Source organism: Rosa rugosa, chromosome 3 (assembly GCF_958449725.1).
Source record: "Rosa rugosa chromosome 3, drRosRugo1.1, whole genome shotgun sequence".
Lineage (NCBI taxonomy): Eukaryota > Viridiplantae > Streptophyta > Magnoliopsida > Rosales > Rosaceae > Rosa > Rosa rugosa.
Window position 1 is genome coordinate 11,408,974 of NC_084822.1, and position 11,696 is coordinate 11,420,669.

At 38.2% G+C, this 11,696-nt stretch overlaps 2 protein-coding genes across 2 annotated transcripts; one reads left to right on the forward strand and one right to left on the reverse strand.

Annotated features, from left to right (window-relative positions):
- Window positions 1–366: 366 nt before the first annotated feature.
- LOC133737215 (phototropin-1-like) lies at window positions 367–2,590 on the reverse strand. Its single transcript, XM_062164822.1, has 10 exons — window positions 2,477–2,590; window positions 2,307–2,324; window positions 2,168–2,218; window positions 1,986–2,056; window positions 1,810–1,916; window positions 1,680–1,729; window positions 1,413–1,517; window positions 1,260–1,319; window positions 1,093–1,182; window positions 367–857 (listed from the first exon to the last, which is right to left on the reverse strand). Exons 1-10 carry the CDS (start codon window positions 2,588–2,590, stop codon window positions 723–725), a joined length of 801 nt encoding a protein of 266 aa, XP_062020806.1. The 3' UTR covers window positions 367–722.
- A 4,875-nt stretch (window positions 2,591–7,465) lies between these two features.
- LOC133737216 (uncharacterized) lies at window positions 7,466–11,042 on the forward strand. The gene is made up of 3 exons (XM_062164823.1): window positions 7,466–7,602; window positions 9,240–10,321; window positions 10,651–11,042. The coding sequence occupies exons 1-3, from the start codon at window positions 7,466–7,468 to the stop codon at window positions 11,040–11,042; spliced, it is 1,611 nt and encodes a 536-aa protein (XP_062020807.1).
- Window positions 11,043–11,696: the final 654 nt, after the last annotated feature.

Below are 11,696 nucleotides of genomic sequence, written 5' to 3' on the forward strand. Positions count from 1 at the left end.
GTCCCTGACGAGCTCCGGCAGGTTCCAGACCATGAAGCTGTTGTTGGTGGGGGTTAAGTTTGAGAGGATCTGCCGTCAAACTTCTTAGTAGAGACGGGTTCGTGGTCTAAGAGCGGGCTGAGGGCCGGGCTGAGAGCGGGACTGAGGGCGGGCTGAGGGCGGGACTGAGGGATGAGAGAGAGAGATGGCTAAGATAAATGGGGTTAATTTCCTTGGTATTGACAGTGATTTTGAGCTGGAGGCGGGAGTGGATATTTTGCTCGATGGAATGGAGAGGGAAAGAGTTGAGAGTGTTAAAGTATATGTCAAACCCTAACTAAAGTCAGCTATTGTATCGAAAAAAAAAATTCTAAAACTCAGACGACATCAAATAAGGTGCATTGTCTGAAACTCATGTGACAACAGACAAATTAAAAACCATTGTCTGAACCACTCAAATCAGACAACATCTTTTAGCAGCCATTGACTTACAAGATATCAGACAACAGACACCTAATAACAGTTGTGTGATTGAAAATAATCAGACAACAGCAAAAATCAACCATTGTATAAATGAACCTTGGACAACATCACATAATAACTGTTGTCTGAATTAATTCATTCAGACAACATCAAAAAAATCAACCATTGTCTGAAATGTCATTGCACAAGAGCCAAGAAAAAACTGTTGTCTGATTCGAAAACTTAGACGACATAATATTTCTTGCTGTCGTCTGATTTAATCAGACGACAGTTAAAATGTTTGTTGTCGTCTGATATGTGTTGTCTGATTCCGAAATTGGTGTAGTGTCACCAGATCCCAAGGGCTTTATAGGCTTAAAATGTTTCAATCTTATCTGTTCTCCACTGTCTAGAATCTGCAATATCAAGAGTTACTTCGATCAGCAATCTATCATGATATAGTTTTAAGAAAAACAACAGAACCAATCCCTAACACTTGAAGATAGAAAAGAAAAATTTTAGAGATGAGTACGTCTATGTTATGTTTCCATGAACCAGTAATAGACACTGAACAAAACCAATCTTTTCCCATGGCAATTTATAAAAATTTTATTCGACAATACCATACATATATAATTGAACAATTAATACCTTTTGAATAGCTCTCCAAGGGGGGCTGTCCCGTCTATGAGGCTTTGGATGAATGACCTTCGAATGATTCATCCATAAATCTTCTGGTTTCTGCAGTTAGAGAAAACTTCTGTCAAATTTTTAAACCTTTAGATTTTACAAACTGTGGATTTAGAAAGTGGCATTACCATATTGGCATCTGGAAGTTCTCTTGCTGCCTCATCAACATTAACTGCAGTCTCTTTGACCTGCGTAACGAACCAACCAAACAATTTAAGGAAAAGAACATTCAATATTTATGATCACAATCATCTGAAAAGTGCACAATGTATCTTCCATACCAGTTTTTCACTCTCTTTTACTGTAACTTCAGGAATAGAGTTATGCAGAGGCTCAATGTGCTGACTGCCATCAAGTTGTACTCCAATAAAATACTGTACTTCTCCCTGTTTACATAAACAAGTAGAATGGCAAATCAGTTCCATATTGTTTTCTATTCTAGTAATTGTCTAATTTAAAATTTTATTATACCCTTTTAAAATAAGCTTGCATTCAACAGTAACATTGATTTTGTAATGTAATAAAGAATATGTGAGGAGATATATTACCTTTTGATCACGCATAAGCTGCAGATGAAAGACATTCCAGAACTTTTTGCCTGGATTGAGTACAGAGAGACTTTAGCTAAGTACACAATCACTGAGCTTTATGGACTTAACCTTTACAAGAGAAACATACCGCTTTTCGTGTAATTGATGAGTTGTACAGTCACGTCAGTCTGGTTGTCAATTGCCTCTCTTATTTTTTTCACAGTTGCTGGATCAGTCTCAGGTCCTTGAAGGAATCTACAAAATCCAAACAAGCAAGAGTTTAGCTTGAACGCATCAGTGAGCACTATTACACTAACTAGTAACCTGCAATTTCTTCCCAATATTTCTTCGCAGCTGTACTCCGTTAGCTCTAAGAAGCTGTTGGATGCAAATATCTGAAATACATACATTCAAAGACATCACATTCTTGTTACATTCTCATCTAGATTGCAAAATTGAAATGAAATTGGAAGAATGAACTAAACAGTTCCGAGTGGAAATCTTACAATGGGATTATCAGGCAGCCTTGGCTTTGAGTTTGACTTTTCCGAATAACCCTGAAGTATGACACACAGTTGTTAAGCTACATATATGCATGATCATTTAATTTTCAGCAGTTATTTATAAGAAGAAGCGAAACTATACCCCATGAAAGAGCGCCGTCTAGATTTTTTCTGTTTCTTTTCAGGAACCTCATTGATACACTGCATTGAGATTTTAGCATCCCTAAGTGAGTTACGTCTAGGTGGTGCCACATTCTCTGAGTTTCTCCTAGGCAAACTCTCAGAGTTTCTCCTCGCAAGAGCTTCTATTACCTTCTCTCCCCTACCGCCACCTCCAGACTTTCTAAAGGGAAGATTTGTCGATTCACTAAGTGACCTCGGTCTCCTCACTGCCTGCACAAGCTCAGTTACTGAATGTGTAGCCATCTCTTTCTAACGAGCTGCAACAAAAAACACTTTTCTGTTAGCTCAAATATATATAGCTTAATGGAACTTGTTCTTTCCTTTCTAAGTGTCACAACGTAGATGCAAAGAAAAAAAGATTACGAAATTGAACTATCGACCTAAGCAATTAACAATATCAAAGTTGTGACAATACTATTTATGTTGATCTATATAATTACATCGATCCTCAATTCTTAATTTTAGAGAGGTTCGCTTACAATATATTAATGTATCAATTAATACATAAAATAGATTAGCTCAACATTAAAATAAAGTAAATCTATGCATTGGTAGACAAATTCAATACAAATATAGTTTGTTCTATGTATGGAAATAGACAACAGTAGAAAATTGATCTACTACTATAAATTTGATCTGCATTTCATTTCCACATTTGATTTCCACAGTATCATACAATTGATCTACAAACTCATAATTAGATTAGAACAACACCAAGTATCATACCTGCCCACAGTAATTTCTGGAGTTTTACATCGATCAGCTCCATTCTCCAAAAGCAATGAAATAATCTGAATCAAAGCCAGAAAATAACCAAAATCAGAAAAATCAAACGGTCATCAATTTCAAATGGGAAGCAAACCCAGAAAAAGAAAAAAAGAAAACCCAAAACGACCTCGTTGTGCCCTTTAGTTGCAGCAAAATGGAGAGGAGAGTTAAGCCCACCAAATTGCACTTAATCATATCGTCGTCTCCAGAAGCAATGAATAGACTGCAATTAGGTTTTCAATAACAATCAAAATCGCGAAACCCAATTGGAAATTTCAGAAATTGGATAATTAAAGCGTTGAAATTGGACCTTCATTTGCGCCTTTGACATACAGCTTTCTTGAACTCCAGTTGCTCCTAGAGTCTTCTCTCTCTGCTTTAATCGTTGCCTGAGTGGGTCTGCAATTAGTTTGCCGATCTCTTCCTTCTTCGTTTCTCTCCTTACTTCAACAAATTATATGCTGGGCCTTGTTGTATCAGAGCTTGAAGTAAGAAAAACCCGCTCAGATCGAGTGAGAGCTAGGTGGAGAGTTAGGGTCGGTGAGGTTGAGAGGGCGAGGGGGATTAAGGGTGAGAGCGATGGTGATTGAGGGTGAGAGCGATGGTGAGTCGGAGGGAGGCCGAAAGCAATGGTGATTGAGGGTGAGAGCGATGGTGAGTCGGAGGGTCGGAGGGAGGCCGAGAGCGATGGTGATTGAGGGTGAGAGTGATGGTGAGTCGGAGGGAGGCCGAGAGAGAGAGTTGACCCAAATTTTTAGCTAAGGAGGGAACTCGGGTTTACTGCTAGGTTAGGTTTTGGGTTTTTTTTTTTTTGGCGGAAAGGTTTTGGGTGTTTTGAGAGGGGAAAAAAATAAATATAAATTAATGATTGTTTGTTTTTTTTTTCGGTTATTCAGACAACAGATATCCTTGTTAGTGTCGTCTGAAATCTCTCAAATTTACGAAATGATCATGTGTTGGATGAGTAGAGATGAGACGACCGATTTAAAAAATCTGTCGTAACTCATGTGTCGTGTGATGAGTGTCGTGTGATTAACTTATTCTTGTAGTGTGATGAGGACGACTCTCTCATGCTATACGGTTTAGTTGATAATGACGAGTCCATGCCACCAAGAATGGCATCGACGCAGCTCGTATCTTAAACTATGGAGATGATCAAACAATGACAATGGAATTGAAGTTGGTGTATGGCCATAAAGAAGTTGGTAATACTACAGAAGGTCATGATGACTAATCTATTTAAACAGTGACTTCAACTCATATTTGGTAGAATCAGCAACAAATAGCGACAAGGAAAATTTGTTGATCTATCAAAGGCTCGATTATTTACTCGACTGTGCTGATGATGATGAGTCGGATATGGAATATCAGAGGACAAAAGGGTTTGTAGTATACAAGATTGACCTCGAGTCTGGCAACTTTCATGAGGTACAAAATTTGGGGGACCAAATAATATTTTTGGCAGAACATAGCTCTTCCTTGTCCTTTCCGGCAAGTGATTTCAAACTGCAAGGAAATTGCATTTATTTTGCAACAAGCGGATGTGCGCCAACCAACCTACCTCGTAAGACCCCTCTTGGACCAAATATATCTCGTGAAATCGGAATCTTTAGTTTGGATGGTGGAAAAATTAAGCGACCCTTTGCAATCTTGATGTTGGCATTTCATTAACTCGTAAACTAAGTTAGTTGGCCCGAGCTTATGACTGCTCTAGAAAAGTTAACGATATGTGTGTAATTCTTGTAATCCAAGTTACGATTAATACTTCATAAGAGTGTTTGTTGTTAGCTTCTGATCACTTAGTCATAAATTCCTACTAGCTTTGGAAATGATTCAACCATACATTGTTTGAAAATTTACCAAGAATATCGACCAATAGAAATAGGGCAGTTTAATTTATTATGCCTGCCGCCAAGTTTTTTTTTTTTTCCTTGAGTCAAAAGCTAAGTCAATGTATATGTAAATTTCCATTTCTACACTTCCATTTCCATACATTTACATGGGGAAATATGGGGCAGTAGAATTATCATAACATCAAGATATAAGCATTTGCTAGTGGCTCATCAAGAATTGACCCAATATATGAAGTCAAGGGATTAAATAATGATGATGCTTTACAGCTCTTTAGCTGGAATGCCTTCCCAAAAAGTAGACTTTCATCTGATTATGAGCAACTGCCAAATAAATCAGTACACTATGCTCAAGGGCTTCCATTAGCTCCTGTGCTTTTTTCCATTCACTTCTTTGTGGTAAACATTTGGATCAATGGCAAACAGTCTTATCAGTGTTAGATAATAAGAAAAGAGTTTCTGACAAGAAGATTTTAGAGGATCTGAAAATAACTTGTACTGCATTAGAAGAATGGAAAACTGTGTTGGGTGTATTAGATAGCTATAAATTAAAAGAGTTCCTAGCATAAATATTGAAGATCTCAGAATACTTATAATGCAATAGAAGATCCGGTGTTTGAAGAACTCATGAAAAAGCCTCTATCTTTTAAATATTGAAGAAACTCATATTTGGATGCATGACATGATTGAAGAAATGGGTAAGAGCCTCACAACTATAGAATGGTAAGAGTGTGTGTGTGTGTGTGTGTGTGTTTTCTGCTAGATATGTTGAAATTTTAATCTAATGCATTATCAATTCCTTTTGTAGGCCACTTCAACCGCGTGGATCCTCAGTGTCGACTTTTCTTTTTTCCATTGTTAAATCATAAGTATGTTCTTACACATATGCATGATGTTTATGCCAGCTAGCTTTCAGCAAGTCAGGTTGCATTTTTTTTCCTTATGTGTTGGTTTGGTTTAGTATGCTGCATGAACTTTTCTTATTAACAAGATTCAATTCGGTTTTCTAGAGATATATGAGAGCAAAGAAACTTAATTAGGTGCGACAGTATGTCGTACTCATGACTATGCAAATGCAAGTACATGGAGAAAGGTTGGTTGGCTCACTATGAGAAATAACTAGGCTTAACCTTAAATTAAAAAATCAATAATTTTTTTTGCAGCAAATGCATGGCTATCTTTATCGAAGTTGGGGTTGAACAAATGAAAGCAATGTGTTTGGCAATGGTCCTCCCCTGTTGTCTCAAACAACTCCACAAACCCCTCCCCTCATAACTCTTTATGGTCACATTGTATCCCACTACTCCTCTATGGCTCTATCTCTAGCTCATGGTATCCTAATTGGTGGCATCGCACAGTGCATTTTCTCGACAGTTACAGTGTGTTTATTGCTACCTTTGGCATGTTGATAACCTAATCCAACCATGCCTTTTGCCTACCATCCTATTTGTGGCCGGTTCCAAATAATTGGGAAGTCTAAAACCGATTGAAGATGCTAAGATTTTAGACAAAGCAAATGAGTACAGTTGGGCAATTCATGCATTTTCTGTTCTGAACTTAAGTTTGAAATTTTATCAAGTGTGTAGTGTACCAACTGCTGAGGAACTATGCTAGCTAGAAGCGTTTGCATATATTATAGGCATATTTACTAATTTATGTGCCACAAACAATCATCCATTTAGCTAGCTAGAAGCATACTAAGCAAGCGCAGCAAAGATTTATAGCTCCCAGTTCTTAGAATGTTCAGATTTCAGCCAACTATATAATAAATTCAGCTCAGATATTGAAGAAATCAACCGCGCACTTTTTGCAGCAGATGGCCAGCCTTGTCGGCATTGGGGTTGAACAAATGAAAGCAATGGTCCTCTCCTTTTGTCTCAAACAAGTCCGCAAAACCTTCCCCTTTCATTTAATGTTTTAAAATCGCTAGACGGCAAGCCGGCGATGCCCTAGGAAACTAGCATGCATAGTGATTTTTACAATCACTGACTTTATGTGTTCCCGCACGTTGACTAGAATCTATGGAGGCAGAGGGGTGGTGCATTAATTACTTGGTCAATAGGCGAGTTACACGCTAAACACTAATTAAACTTTTATAACAAATACATTTACCGGGGTTTCACTACAATAATTGCAAACTGTACTTCAATCACTTTGATGATGGGATTCTACGGTTAGGGTTTCAGAATATGGGAATAAAGGGATTCAGAACAATTAGGGTTTTGCATGGTCTTCATTACATTATTAGAATTTTCAGTGGGGAAGTTCTGTTCTTTCAGATCATAATTAGACTCCCAAGATTTTTTAGGAAAGAATTCCTAGATTAATTAGGAAGAGGATCCCATATGTAATTAGGAGATCCCCCAATCTCTAATTAGATAGTTGTAAAAAGTCTATATATAGCCATCTCAAGCCCCTATTATCCTAGACCCAAATCTCTCACTATCTTTTCTAACCGATCGTGCACAATTAACAAGAAAACCTTAAAACCTTATCAGACATGGAGATGATAGAGAACCAGGGGGAAGCTGAAGCTGAATCCGTGTTTGTTATGGTGGAGTTCGATAAAGATGATTTCTACAGTGGTGGTATATACGAAATGAAACTTGACCACCTTCAGCAACTTGATCGAGCATGGTAAATCTGTGGTCGGATTTAGGGTTGACCTTTCGACTCTGCCAATGCTCGAACCTATATTAAAGTTCTTTGATAAGAGTTGGAAGATGGAGGGTTTCTGTTTATTTGATGGTGCCAGATTTGGCAGCCTGTCCAAATTATATCTTATGGTAAATCAAATCCCATGGCCTTATCTCAAGCCCGTCATACCCAAGTATGCTTTTTTCTTCGACACATCAAGCTTAGAATCAGAACTGCAGCAGGTTTCTCCACCCAAAACAACCAAGGAGTATTGTCTTGTCATATCGGCATATGGAATGTTGTACTATCTTGCACAACCAATGTGCTTTCCTAAGATCCAAGAACCATCATTCGAGCGATATGATCCATCCAGTGATTCATGGGAGTCCTTGCCTCCTTTCCCAGATTATTCTCTGGATTAGGCACAGACCAACATGACAGTGGTGTGTGAAGTGGTGTGTAGAATTATGGGAGAAGTGGTGTGTGAAGTGTTGTGTAGAATGCTCCTATTTATAGGAGGATGACAACTTGGTCTCCAAGCCTTCAAAAATCTTCTTTTTATTTTCTAGGATTTATCTGATTAATCCACACAGCAGTAGCCAATCAGATAATTCCACATCATCCTTCCTGTGTCATCCAAACAATAAAAAGTCTTCAAATTATCACCTTGATTCTAGGGAGAATATTTTTGAATTAATTACATGATTATTTTCTGATTTATCTCCTCAATTTTGGCCAAGGATGGAGTGTGGAGCTCAAGGAATGTATCTGGACCTGTTTTCAACCTTCCTGAATATTGTAAATCCCTTAAACTCTCCATGATAACTTCAAATTTCAAAAATGTCACTTTCCAGAATCCCTTGAATATCTCACAGCAAAAACACTTATTTCACTTAGAATTCATTCCTTTTGCATCCAAGAAACCCTAGTATACTTAGGTCTCTTTATTTGCCGCAATATCCCAAGTTTTCTAGAACATTCTTCAGCTTTCTTTAGCTATCTTGAAGCCACATGATCTCCTAGTGCTCTCAGGTTTCCTAGCCTCATCCAGGACTCCTAGTCAAACAAGGACTTTTCACATGAAATGTTCTTGAACCTTCTGGAATCTTCTTTTGCTATCATTGTTAACCCAGGATTCCTACTTTGACTAGGTTTCCTGGTTGGACCAGGAAAACTTCATTTCTTCATTTTAGCTCATCTCTGCATCCTTGTGCCTTGACTTTTTTACTTCTAACGTCTCACATCCTTCTCATGTGTCTTTAAGCTCATTTCCTTGTCATTTTCTCCGATGTACCTAGAAAATAGAAACCAAATTTGTTGTTCTAAGTTAGATCCTTTTCGTTGTGCTATTTGTGTGGTTCTGTTTTAGAACAGTTCGATCCGTTTCGGTATTTGTGAAGTGTCTATTGGCCCCCAATAGACCCATATTGGGGGACAATAGATGGTTTACAGAGCTGCTTTTTTTCTTTTTTGATACGCTTAGTTTTTAATGAAGCTCAGAAATAGTTGTTTATAGTAACTTTTTTCTGTTCTGTGAAGTTATTTTGGTGTTCCAGACTCCTTTATTGGGAGGCAATATATGTCTATTGGGGCCCAATAGTGGTTTGATTTTGTTTTGTTTTTTGTTTTTTATACAGGAATATGGATGGTTCTTTAGCTGTTAAGTGCACTCATATTGGACAAAGTTTCATGTTTTGTATTAATCAATATATGAGCTATGCTCATTTGTTTGAATACATTTGTGAACGGTTCAGTTTTTCTGCAACTAATGGTATTGAGCTTCATTATTCTCTTCCTGGATGTTCTATTTTTTTTCTTCGCAATGATGACGATTTCCAGATGCTGTTTAGCGGTGCCAAGATTTACAAGTTGGATTGTGTTGATATTACGGTGTTGAAGAACAATGGAAGTTGCAGCAAAAATGCTTCTATTTCATTTGAAGATAGCTGCTCCGGTATTGTGGATGAAGATGATTACCTCACTGAGGCATTTAGAACTAAAGTTCAAAAGTCTTACTTGTCGAATGAGTGGGCTAGTTACATTCAAAGTGTAGGGCAGAAATTTCGTGGCGGTTCCCCCAAGTTCCGAGAGAAGCTCAGAAAATATGCTGTTGAAGTTGGGTTCAGCTTTGTGTTTATTAGAAATGATTGGGATAGAATTCATGCGGTTTGTTCCAATTGGGGAACCGAAGGATGTGATTGGAATGTCCGTGGTTATGTATCCCCTGCAAATGGATGCTTTATAATTGGTGATTTGAACAATGTGCACCCTTGCAAAGGTGTTCTTCGGAAGCAAAAACATGAGCTTTTGGGATCGAAAATTGTCAAGACATGTATTGAAGAGGACATTAGCTATAACTTATCATTGAAGCCAAGGGAAATTATCATCAAGTTCAAGTCAGCTTATGGGTTTGATATATCGTACAAGGTTTCTTGGAAAGCAAAGCAGAAGGCTAGGGAAATGATTTATGGTTCTGAGGCTGATTCGTTTAACAAGTTAACATGGTATAGGGATGCTGTATTTGAGACTAACCTGGGATCTTCGTTTGTTTTGGAAGTTGATCCATCGAGCAATCGGTTTCAGAGGCTTTTCCTAGCTTATGCAGGCTGTGTTAAAGGTTTTGAATTCTGTCTTCCCGTCTTGTTTGTCGATGGGACTTTTGGGAAGAGTGTCTACAAGGGGCAGATACTTTGTGCAACTGGAAAGAATGGAAATCATGGTACTTTTCTCATTTCTAAGATCTTTTATTTGTATTTTTGTTGAAAATGTGAAGCGGCACGCTCCCGTTGGCGGTGCAGCGGCATGCTGCAATCATGTATTAGCCCCCAATAGACATATATTGCCCCCCAATACACGTTTATTTTCTTATGATTTCTTTCCCCTTTCTATTTTTTTTATGTTTATTATTGTTTTTTGATTCTTTTTTTTGTTGAAAATGTGGAGCAGTATGCTCCCGTTGGCGGTGCAGCGGCACGCTGCTATCATGTATTGCCTCCCAATAGACATGTATTGGCCCCCAATTGACTTACTCTTTTTTTCTGTTTGCAGGTTTCTTTCCTCTTGCAATGTGTGTCTGTGATTCTGAGACTGATGCTAATTGGTCTTTTTTCTTCCAACACTTGAAGAGCTTGCTGGAACCTCAAGGTAGATTAATTACGTTTATTAGTGATCGTGGTGTTGTACTGTTGAGTGCTTTCGACAAGATATTTCCTGGTAATCCTCATCTTTTCTGTTACAAGCACTTGGTGCATAACCTTATGACTAAATACAACGGTAAAGGGTCTTCTGTTTTGAAAGATGATGTTAAAAAGAAGTTTTTTGAGTTGGCATATTCGTGCACTGAAAAGGAATATCATTTTCATTTAAGAGAGTTGAGAGAAGTTTGTGGTGTTGATATTATAGATTCATTTCTTGCTGATTTGCCTCTTCAAAATTGGTGACGCGCATTTTTCCCTGGATGCCGTTATGGAATTATGGCTAATAGTGTAGCTAAATCTTTTAATGCTTGGTTTGCTGTTGAGTGTGAGATGCCAGTATACACTATGCTTGATCAGACTCGGATTAGGGTGATGCAGATGATGGGTGAGAAGAGAGACGAGGCTCAACTTTGGACCTTGCGACTTACTCCTGTTATGGAGGGTCGTTTGAAAGAAGGTATGGAGAAAGCTTGCCGTTTCAATGTGCATTACTCCCATACAAATGTTTATGAAGTGAGATCAAAGTATTCTTATGTTGTGGACCTTGGAACTCTTTCTTGCTCGTGTAAAAAATGGGCGATTAACTGCTTTCCTTGCTGCCATGGTCTTGCTGCAATTCAAGCTGCCTCATTGGATGTTTATGCTTTTATAGATAAGCATTTTCATGTTGATTATTGCCAGAAGTGCTATGATTTTCCAATTTATCCAATTTCCAACGTTGATATGGCTTCTTCGGAATCTGCTAGCAGTGGCTTCATACTTCCTTCAAATGCAAAGAGGCCTCCTGGAAGGCCTAGGCTCAAGAGGTTCAAGTCTAGAGGAGAGTGTGAAAAAGAAGCTCATTCGTTGCAGCCGATGTGGCAAAATGGGACAGCATAACAAGAAGACCTGCACTGA